This window comes from Hemiscyllium ocellatum, chromosome 37, assembly GCF_020745735.1.
Source record: "Hemiscyllium ocellatum isolate sHemOce1 chromosome 37, sHemOce1.pat.X.cur, whole genome shotgun sequence".
Lineage (NCBI taxonomy): Eukaryota > Metazoa > Chordata > Chondrichthyes > Orectolobiformes > Hemiscylliidae > Hemiscyllium > Hemiscyllium ocellatum.
The window spans coordinates 21,594,266-21,606,379 of NC_083437.1; the positions used below are offsets into that span (position 1 = coordinate 21,594,266).

The 12,114-nt window shown below is 38.4% G+C and overlaps 1 protein-coding gene across 7 annotated transcripts in view; it reads right to left on the minus strand.

Annotated features, from left to right (window-relative positions):
* spen (spen family transcriptional repressor) overlaps positions 1-12,114 on the minus strand; it is a 108,406-nt gene that overhangs the window by 80,303 nt on the left and 15,989 nt on the right. For 4 of the 7 annotated variants that reach the window (XM_060852083.1, XM_060852084.1, XM_060852085.1 and 1 more), the window contains exons 2-3: positions 5,176-5,496; positions 1,756-2,229 (exon numbers count right to left, since the gene is read on the minus strand). In XM_060852083.1, the coding sequence (XP_060708066.1) occupies positions 1,756-2,229; positions 5,176-5,496 (795 nt within the window). Of the gene's footprint in view, positions 1-1,755; positions 2,230-3,810; positions 3,890-5,175; positions 5,497-12,114 lie in introns of those variants that run through there. The other 3 variants (XM_060852090.1, XM_060852089.1, XM_060852086.1) reach the window with 2 other exon arrangements.

A 12,114-nucleotide genomic window follows, 5' to 3' on the forward strand; every position in this document is an offset into this window, starting at 1 on the left:
TTGATTTGCCAAGTAACAACATCCATCCTTACTTGTGCCTCCCACTACGTTAATTGGTTCAGCTTGAGTTTTTTAAAAACTCAAAAGAATGCACTTTGACTTAACTCACTACAAAACTAAAATTACATATGGTGGAGATTCACATCTTTTATTTCTGCTATGAAACTCCAGCTTTGTAACTGGGGGGTTCACAAAGTGAGTGATCTACTGCACTCATCCACTTCTGAATTAAATCAAATCAATAGTAGTAAGGTAAACAAGTTTATCCAAGAATGAATTGCATCCAGAATATCTTTTAATAATTTCACACATCATTAACAGTTAAAATTAATTAAGGTTGCAAATTTAGATGATATGGTTGCTGTTTTAATAATATCATGCAATACCGCAGTAAAAGCGCTGGCTCAGAGTACATTATCCCATATTCTTATTCTGTTTATTGAAAGATTGCAATTATTAGGCAAGATTAAATGGATTATAGCTCTTTTCTCTAGAAGAGGCTGAAGAATAATCTACCAGGGCTCTTTAAAACTATTAAGGACTATCAGAGGAATTGCAGAAAGAAGAGGGAATTTTGAAAAACTCAAAAGATCATAAAATACCCATTAATAAATCCAACAGAAACCAGGAAACACATATTTAGACACATAACAATTGCAATTAAGACAAAATAAGATGAGTATTAAGAAAGGAATAAAGGGATATGATGTGTTTAAATAAAGTACAGCGAGAGTAGCATAAACATCAAAGATCTATTGGGGCCATGTTGTAGGCCGTAAATGCTATGTAATTCTAAAGCTATTTTTACATAACATAAAAATTAGCTGGAGGTATATCTTCTTTATTAAATTATCTCTTTTCGACACCACATTCCCTAGTTTTGACCTATTTTGTTAGAATCAGCGGAGTCCAAAAGGAGTAAATTACATAAACAAAAATTTTAACTAGAGTTATGAATGATCCATTTCTTCCCAAAAGTGGGTATGCTAATGACTTGAATGTTTCTGAATGCTCATCCACAGCAACAGCCCTGCTCCAGCCTCAAGCCAAATGAGCCAATGCACTAAGCAGTTACAACTAGCTTGGTGGCACCTGTGATGAGGGCCCACTTGCAAGTATTGCTAAATTTATTCGTACCAGAATGTTAAATGGGGGAAAAAGCTATGTTATAGAAACATTTTTTAAGGAACTGAAGTAGGTTAATTGGCCCTTCGAGCCCACTTCACCATTTAACATGACAATGATTGATCACCCTACTCTGCATCCTGTATCCGCTTTCACCCTATACCTTTTGATCCCTTGAGCTCCAAGAATCATCGTGTCAAACTACTCCAATCATAAGTAATTCACTATTTCATATAAAATGATCCTTCTAGAAACAATCCACTTTCAAAAGGGTGACTATACTATTGTACTGTTAAGTGGTGTTTAAATGTTTTCAACAATTTCAGAGGTCACCACAGAAAAATCACCTTAATTCACTGAAATTCCAATGAGAGCTTTGTATCATTACTTTTCTATCACAGGTTTTGTGAAAATAAGCAACATGATTTTCAAAATCTTTCAAGATAAAAAGGTTAAAACAATCATTTTGCAGTAAAAAGAACTAACAACAAAAAGCAACACTAGCAACACTTATTTACTAACTTAGACACTTTGCCTTTTCCAAGGATTGGTAAAACAATACCCACATGTTTCTCTTTGCTCTGATGTCATACGGTGAGAACTACTGGCGTTACATTCCTCTTCACCTACCTGTCACTGCTGGTACTACTGCTGCTGCTGACAGAATCACTGCTTGATGACCTACTTCGCGACCCACTGCCACTGGGAGAACGCCGTGACCTTGATGCTTGGCTAGACCGCTGTGGGGATTGGTTTCCTGACCGTGAGGAATGTGGGGATCGACTCCTGCTGTGCTGATAATTTTTTTCTTGCCGTCTCCCTCTTACTTCCCGCGTAATGTCTTCCCTGTAGAGATCTCTGTGCACTACACTTGATATTGCAAACTGTTCCCTCCCTCTTTGTTCATAACGTGGATCATGAGCTTCAAATCGAGTTGGACTTCGACTTCTTGACCCATAATAAACTCCATGTTGTATAGTTCGATCTCGAGGATCTCTATAGTAATCCTGCTCATAATGCCTTGGGCGATCAAACCCTGCTGTTGTACGATCGTGGTGTCCATAGGCACTGTGATCATAAGTACGCTCCCTGTTATCAGAAGCCCTGTGTTTTGGGGATAGGGAGGGGGAAAAAAAGAAGATCTGTCAAGTATCAGCAAATTATCCCTAACTTTTGAAAAAATAAGCATATGAATTTTAACTAAAGAATACATGAAACAATAAAGAGAACAGAGAATTTAGCAACAGCAATGATAGCAATTAATTAGCATTCTATAATAATTGGCATCAGGTGAACTTTGTTCTGCGTTTGTGAAGTTTGTGCTTTCCAATTCCCAGGTATTAAAAGTAAGATTTGTATTAAAGACATGTTGATATTTTCATGTCAAGAATTTTCCTTATCTGTTCCTTCTGCTTTATTACTTTAAAAATATGTAACTGACTATTTAAAAGCTATTTAAGAAGTTTTTAAAAATCACATATATAGTCTATAAACAAAATCAACTTGAAGGCTCTCATCTCAAATCTCAAACTAGAAGAAATACCATCCTGTAGCCTGTATTTAATCAGATACTCACTTTTGGAAGAAAGCAGAAATTGAGCAACAGATGTTGTGCTGGTTATCTATACTAGTCGACAGTTCACTTTTCAAAATCTGAAAGTGACTAAACCCGTGTGTTGTCAAAGGTGTTACAATCACATGACACTGACTGGAAGATCAACCGTTGTCCAAACTTCTACGTGAAGTCTGCAATGCAGAACTTGAAATTTGTATTAAAAAATTAAGTGACATAATTGGTTATTTATCATTGGCTTAAGGAGTGCAAAAACATTTTTTAAAAAGCCTGATTCATTGAGATTACCATTGCTAACATTCAGTTTTTAGACTCAAACAAAAACACAATCACACAGATTTAATTTTGACCTTATTCAGGAAAATTATTTCCTTTAAGAAAAACTGCTTTCTTCCAAAATCTATTCTTTGTAGTTAGTTACTTTTTAATTTATAAATAAAGCTATACTACAATTTTATTTAGTTCATTGTATTTCTTAATTATCAGACATTAAAAGATATCAGAGATTATTACAGAGCTTGATTAAACATAGGTGAATAAATTGCTAAATATTTTACTTCAATAGCAATGTGCTACTTATATTTTTTAAAGTTCTTATTTTAATGCCTGGATTTTATATTATTCTGTCCTGTTCACTTATTTATATTACTTCATTTTTGTTCTCAATATTTTTGCCCCTTTGCATCTACACTCCTACACAAGTTATTAAAAAAAACACTATATCTCTATTAACATTTTACAGATTCAAGAAACATTGAGCAGCCAAACACTAAACTATGCAGTGTTAACTTGACTTTAAGCTACAGTTACAGAATTAATCTTACAAAATACTGTGGAATCATTTTACACTGACCTTTCAGCAATCAGAAGCAGCAAGCTGATTCGAAAGCGTTACTGCCATCAGCTGACATACAAAAAAATACAAACTCCTAATCCACGAAAGACACACAGAGACAGGCAGAGGAGCTAATAAAGCTGTAAGTCAGTGAGATTCTATTGACTAAAGTGCGGTTTGATTTTCTAGCAGTACTAATGACTACTGGAGTTAGTGGAAAGGAAGGGTTGACTGGGTTAGGAGAGGGGCTAAGATATACATGGCAGGACATACCAACCTTTTAAGACTGCAGTAAACACGACCTAAATCCCAATTAAATCTAGGGAGAGAAAAGTGTACAAACATTCCCAATTTGGTCCCCTCTTAAAGGGGTAATCCAACTTCGGATAGTGCTAGTGCCGCATTGTTTTGGGGATTGTATCAAGAAAACTGAACGCCCAAGAAAGATAAACTTCCATTGCCAGTGTTAAGTACATTCGCCTGAAAACAGATAGCTCCCAAAGTTAAAAAGTAAATCCCAAACCCCAAGACCTTTCTGAGATGGCGGAGTGCGTTCAATCTGATCGTGTCGATGGATAGATGTATCCCGATTCTTGCGTCGATATTAAGCAACTATACCCGTTATTCCTAGGGCAAAGTGCTTTCTTCTAGTAGAAGGCATTTATTATCCATTTTCTAGTAGTCAGTAGCCATTCAATTGTTATGAAGTCTCTTCACATTTGATCTGCAAGTTAAAATGCACCGTATCCACTAACACTTTTCCCTTGTGTGGTAGTCCATTGGTACAATATGGTAAAAATCAAGAAGTATGTCAAACACAAACCAGGTAATCCATTCTGCCACACAACTATTTAAAGGTTCCATATAATCCCATGTTGAAGAAATAATGACTTCTATTCCATTATACAGGGAAAGTAACATTCCAAATGTTTACAAGTTTCTAATATTTTATCTTTAGCCCATAAATATCCATAAGATCCACTCAGAGGGAAACAAAGCAAACAGTACAGATTTGTAGACCCATGGATAACTGCATCTGTTACATCCTCATTCTTCAGTTTTTCTTGCATGTATTCCTGTCGCAAATCATTGGGTGTAATATCCTTCCAGGAAATAGTAGATCGCAAAAGTACTCTATCTTCATAGAAAATCTTTCATATCCAAAGAATGTGCATCAATACTTTATATTTTAAACCAAAGCCAAAATATAATACTGCAGGAAGTCTTCAAACACTTCAGTATTGCCTCAAAAGTAGGTCTGGTAATCCCATAGCATTCCTCAGGTCAGTTGTACCAGACAATATTATTATAGCCATTCGATCGAAGGGATACATCCAGAGGGAACCGCTTGCAATCCAGGGAGAAAAGGGAAGCATATTACGAGGATTAACACCAAATTAACTGACAGAACCTTCCATCAAACTAACCAAACTTATCCCAGGAGTAGTCATCCAGCCAGCTACAGAATAGATCCACTGCGAATAGGCCAGAGCTGCTACTGGTTTCAATTCTCTTCCATATCCAACAATGGCACGAATGTATAGCATTCCTCAATAAATCCATCTGGGTAACCTATACATGAGTTGCTGCTTCTCATCATACCATATATCAAAACCCTGCCTAGAGAAACCTTGGAACTTACCCATCAAGTCTCCGTTCATAACGTCCTTCCCGTCCATGTAGTGATGGTGGTGGTCCATATGTTGGCCCCCCACCACCTCCCCTGAACCCTGAAACCTCTCTAGTACGAGTTCCTATAGGAACGGTATCATCTAATCCCCGAGCAGCACTAGGAATAGTGCCAGGCTCATTGTAATCCGTTCGCAGATCCCTGTCTCCCATTTTGTTGACAGAATTGTGTGCTTTTTGCGCACTTTTGATGTCCACAAAATCCACAAAGGCTGCCACTCCACCTTCTGAGCCCCTTTTGGGAAGAATTTTGACACTTTCCACACGGCCATATCTGAAAGTAAAAGAAAAAAATTAGCATTAATGTATTAAATTTAAATAAGACTTAACCAGTCAAGGACAACGATAAATAAATATGCACAGTACAAATCTCCCAGGACGTGATAGCAGTTGAGGGGCTGTATAACAATCTGCAAATTCATATTGTACCACTTTTACCACTTTGTTCACTGCACAAGAAAAATATGTAGTGTTAATATGAACACGGCTTCCAATAGAAATCCATATTAAGATTAGATTAGACTTACAGTGTGGCAACAGGCCCCTCGGCCCAACAAGTCCACACCGACCCGCCGAAGCACAACCCACCCACACCCCCACATCCACCCCTTACCTAACACTACGGGCAATTTAGCATGGCCAATTCACCTGATCCGCGCATCTTTGGACTGTGGGAGGAAACCGGAGCACCCGGAGGAAACCCACGCAGACACGGGGAGAATGTGCAAACTCCACACAGTCTGTCGCCTGAGTCAGGAATTGAACCCGGGTCTCAGGCGCTGTGAGGCAGCAGTGCTAACCACTGTGCCACCGTGAAATTAATTCTAATTTCAAAACAAAGTATATCAATATTACCGAAAAAAGCTTCAAAATATGCCTTTTATCAGCAATACTAAAAAGTTCTGTAATACCAAATGACTATTGATATCATGGACTAAGCATTTCTGTAATTTGACAAGAGTACCAGATTCTAAGCTGGCACCATTTCTTAAACACAAACGTTCTCTATGCCTGATCACTAGAATATAGATCATGGTATTGACTTGTAACATAGTTGCATAAAGGAACATCTGCTACTTTCCATCAAAAAGTAGCCATAAAATGCTCATTTACTTTCTGACAAGTAGTAGCCCTTGTTTATTTAAATTAATTCATAAATGGATCCTTCTACAAAGTTAGGTCTGAGGCAGAAAATTGATTAGAGTGCAGGGCAATGGTCAGATATAATATCAAACATTCATTAAAACACTTAAGAATACATTAGTTGAAAATTATGGTGCTGGAAAAACACAGCAAGCCAGGCAGCATCAGAGGAGCAGGAGATACTGCCTGGCCTGCTGTTTTTCCAGCACCACATTTTTCAACTCTGGTACTCCAGCATCTGCAGTCGTCACTTTCTCCTACTGAAGAATACATTGACCTTTACTTTTTTTTCCCCAGTATTCTAGATTTTGGAAAGACTAATTTTTCTCAAATTTTTTTTTAAAAAGTAAAGCGTTACTAAAATGGAAATAAACATATCATTTAATGAATAATTGCAAAAATAATAATCAAGACAAAGCAATCAGAAATAGAAAATCTAAACTTGTTATAAATTTTAATTTGTCAAAATGCTATAATTTTAAAATGTAAAGCTAGAGTCCATCCTTGCTATTCTTTGAATGAAAGGTTTGAATGATGATTTTTGTATGTTTCACCCATGGTCTATAATAACACATTTATTTGAGGTAGACTGATTTGGGTTCAGCTCTCACTTCAGAGACTAGAGCATAAAACTAAAATTCCAGAGCAGTACTGAAGGAGTAGCATACTATCAAAACCACCTTCTTCCAGATAATATACTAAACCAAAAAACCCCACCTGGGTTCTCAGGTGAAATAAAAATTCCTATGACATCATTTGAATAAGAGCAGGAGAATTCACACACCAGTGTTCTGTTGAACATGCATTCCTCAATTAAAATGGACCATCTGGTCCTTGCTGTTTGTAGGGTATTGATGTGCAGATATTGGCTACCATGCATTCTACATTAAAACAGTGACAATACTTCAAAAGTATTTTGTTAACTGTGAAGTGCTTTGGTTAGCCTTGTGATTGCGAAGGACTCATGTCTTTTCCATAATTTTTCTCCTATGCATTATTCAAATAGGTCTTATTTATGAATTTTGGTAATAAAACACAGTGAAGCTTGATTCTATGCTCATATGATGTCTATATAGACCACTTCTACATTGATATGTCAGTACACTAGTTCTCAAAACACGAGTATCATACAGCCAGTAAATGTGCCAGATTTGGTAAGAGTTGGCAAACTCATTTCATAATTGCTGATTGTGCTGGATCCATACAATTTTCTAGACCATGGAAATGCCATACATCAATAAATTAAAGAATTGTGTATTTCTAGCAGGACTCATTCTATTATGATTAGAAACAAGAACCCATTTAATTGATGTCAAATCATACTATTAACCCGCCCCACCACCAGAGTGCTTCGTCAGTATTTATCGACAACACTACAACTACGTGCCACGGTGACCAGAAACAGAAATTGCCAGGAACCAAAACAGTGCTGTCCATATGATCACACTAATTGGCATAATTTGAAGAGGGGATTACATACAAAGAGGGACTGGAACGAGTCGTCAGGGATATAGTTCTTAAAAATGTTTTTGTATATATGGAGGTAACAAATACAAAATCACTGAGGTATCCCTCCCTTTGAGGAGTATGTTGGAGCCCAATGTTGGGAGCGCGCACGGATTAGGTGGAATGAACCACCCTCTTCATTTTATCAACATTCTTTGTCTTCCCATCACCACCAACCCAATTATATGTGGCTCATTTCCTGAACACAACTGATGCCTTATGCTCTACTGAAAACCTAAATCAAACAAAGATCTGAGAACTCATCAGGTTCATGTTTGCACATTGGACCATGACACTCACATTCAAAGTGCTTTTGTCCAAGACAGAATGTTGGCTTCTTCTATTTAATGGATTACAAATGATTTGGATGTAAACATAGGAGGTATGGTTAGTAAGTTTGCAGATGACACCAAAATTGGAGGTGCAGTGGTCAGCAAAGAAGATCATCTTACAGCACAATAGGACTTTGATCAGATGGGCAAATAGGTCGAGGAGTGGCAGATGAAATTTAATTTAGATAAATGTGAGGTGCTGCATTTTGGAAAAGCGAATCGGGGCAGGACTTATACGCTTAGAGGGGAGGTCCTCGGGGAGGGTTGCCAAACAAAGAGACCTTGGGGCGTAGGTTCATAGTTCATTGGAAGTGGAGTCACAGGTGGACAGGAAAGCGAAGGCAGCGTTTGGTACATATACTCAGGTGCATTGAGTACTGGAGTGGGAGTTCAGGTTGCAGCGATATAGAACATTGATTTGGAATACTTCATTCAATTCTGATCTCCCTGCTAATAGAAAAGATTTACAAGGATGTTGCAATGGCTGAAGGGTTTGAGTTAAAGTAGAGGTGGCAGGGTTGGAATTATTTTTCCAAGAGTGTTGAAGCCTGAGAAGTTTATAAAATTATGAGGGGCATAGATAAGGTGAATAGTTAAGGCTTTTCCCCAGAGGTAGGGGAGTCCCAATCTACAGGATGCAGGTTTACGGTGAAAGGGGAAAAGATTTAAAAAGGGACCCAAGAGGCAACTTTTTCACGCAGGTGGTGGTGTGTGTATGCAATGAGCTGCTAGAGGCGGTGATGGAGGCTGGTACAATTACAACATTTAAAAGACATCTCGATAGGCATATGAATACGAAGGGCTTAGAGCGATATGGACCAAATGCTGGCAAATGGGACTAGATTAATTTAGGATATCTGATCAGCATGGACATGTTGAATGAAGGATCTGCTTCTATTTGACATATCTCTAGGACTCTAAAATGCATTCTTTTGTCCATGGCTTTGTTTTGGTTACATGAGATCACCAGTGCCACCTGCACGAGTTGCAGGTCATCTCCGTCTGCAACCGTGGCACTGCCAACCCACAATCTGTAGTTATTTTTTAAATTTATTCATGAAATCTGAACATTGCTTGCATGGCTAGCATTTATACCCATTATAACTGCCTTTGATATAGTGGTGACAACATGCCCACTTAAACTGCACACTGAGAAGCCAAGACGTTACTGTTTGGAAGGAAGTTTCTGACCTAGCAACTGTTAACAGAGTATCGATGAAGGGCTTTTGCCTGAAACGTCGATTTTGCTGCTCCTCAGATGCGGCCTGAAGTGCTGTGCTCTTCCAGCACCACTAATCCAAAATCTGGTTTCCAGCATCTGCAGTCATTGTTTTTACCTTATATAGCTTCAAATCAGGATGATATGGGTGGAGGGGAACATGCAGATGGAGCTGGTTCTGCGCATCTGCTGCCTTTTCCTTCAAGCTAGTGGAGATCACAGGTTAGTAAAAAGATCCTTTGAAAGTTGTTTCAGGACATCTTGTATGCAGAACATGAATTAAGAATGGAGAGAGTGCATGTTCAAGTGGGCTGCTGTTGAGCTTACGTATTGCTAGACCTGCACTCATTCAGACAAGCAGAAATTATTCTATCACATTCCCGACTTCTGCCTTATAGATTGCGATAGACTTTAGGGAGTCTCCATAAAATTCCCAGCCTCTGATTTGCTCTCATAGTCATGGTATTTAAAATGCTGGTTCTAGCAAGTTTCAGATTAAGAATGTCGATTCAGCAATGGCATGCCATTTAATATCAAGGGATAATGCTTCAGTTTTCTCATGCCAGAGATGTTTGATGTCTGGCACTTGCACGAAGTGAAATTGTTTTATTTGCCATTTATCAACCCTTGCATGCAAATTCTCCAAGTCTTCCTTTACAGGGACACAGAGAAGTTATAGAGTCAGAGTCATAGAGATGTAGAGCATGGAAACAGGCCCTTCTGTCCAACCCGTCAGTAGTGAATGGTATTGAACAGGATCCAAATCATCCAAGTCAGAACAGACTAGGGACCCTGATCTGTAAGTTTCATGTATTCCCTGAATGGACGATGTTTAATCACTGTCACCATTTTCAGCATGTTTTCAAATGAAGGTTGCTGTAAATATTACTGTCTAGGTGATGTGTTGATTTTTCCATTAATGGTGATGCTTTAAAAATCCTAAACTTAATACAAAAGCCATCAAGGAATATTTTGGTAGATTTCCATTCAGCTTCTGGCTAACAGCAGTATAGAAAAATAAATCAGTGACATGAAACACATGGCAGGAAACTAAAGTTTACATACTGCAATTTTTTGATACAATCTAGTCCTACTGCAACTAGAAATTTTCAAAATACATATCAAGCATCTCCTCACTTTGTAAACACCAGATCTGTTATGTTAGAAGACACCAAATTCCAAATTCCTGCTCTGCAAAACAAAGTGCGATATATGCAAGAGTCTTGTCCAGGATGTTGCCTGGAGTGAAAAGCCTGTCAGGCTGGGTTTGTTTCCATGGCACAGACGCGGCAAAGGGAGTGGCCTGGTTGAGGTATATGTGGTGCAGTGGTAGTTTCCTAGTCCTGGACTCGAAGTCATAGGTTCAAATTTCACCTGCTCCAGAGGTGTGTAATAACATTTCTCTGAACAGTTGATCAGAAAAATTAATTAAATAAGAAAAGTTTAATAACATTATGAGGCACAGATAGATCAGGATAATTTCTTCCCTTTAACAGACGATTCTAAAACTAGAGGGCATACGTTTAACGCAAGGAGCAAGTGGTTTCGAGGAAATCTGAGAAAACTCTTTGACCCAGAGGATGGTAGACAAATTCCAATGCTGCCTGAAAAGATTGGTGGAAGCAGGTATTCTTGCAGCATTTAAGCAGCATCTGGATGAGTACTTAAAATGCCAGGGCTGTGGATCAAACTGTGGACCAAGTACACTAATCCCATTTGGCTGAGTTTTGGCGTTTGTTGGTCTCATTGACATAGCCGAAGTGCCAGCTTCTATGCCGTATGGCTCTATGTCTTTGTACACGCTTCCTTTAACTATCAGTTATTCTCAGCCGCACCCAAAATAATTATTAATCCTCCCATTAAGTAAAACACAACCGAAGCGAAAACTACTTTTGTCATTAAAGGTGTGAAATGTTATCTCAAACGTTTTTAATTTACAACGCATGTATGCAACACATTGTAATTAAAATTATCGAAGTTTCAACGTCACTAATCGTGGTAATACGCCACCCATTCACTAACTGCGGCTCGATTTGTTATTTGAACCCAGATTAAACATAAACGTTTCTGTCTGTTTACAGGGTTCGTGTCACTTCAAAAGTCAAGGCCGTTTACACAAGAGGCTGCACTTTGGGTAAATGCCGAGAGGAATAATAACGCGCATTCCCTCAACTGAGCTGAACTGGTTACATGGACGCACCTCGCGGGTGCCTTCCAAGTTCTTCAGTTGCTGCAATCTCGCAGCCGACTGGCGGTGCAATGCTGTAAAATGGCGGGATACATCACAGGGATCCAACTGATCCATGTAATGGCGGGAGATCGGGAGGAAAAAAAAGACATGACTTGAACAATGTTAGCAGAATATGCCAATGTTGTAAAGAAAAATGGCCAGCTAGATTTAGAATATGTGCACAATCCGGTGTTAAAATGTAATTTCATTTTCCCAAAGTAATCTTCTGTTAACGCACAACGATTTATATTATTCCAAGGACATAATTCTTGATAGTATTCTCATTGGACGTAGTCATCAATTAAATTACCTTTCTGTAACTGTGTGGCTCGACAGCGGTATCACATGATGCGTTGGGAATGTAGCAGGATTTCATTGCGGTATGCCTAATTTGTAGATTTCTCTCTAATTCATATACATTCAAACGGTTGTTCCCTATTTCTGAGAACACACGTACTTAGG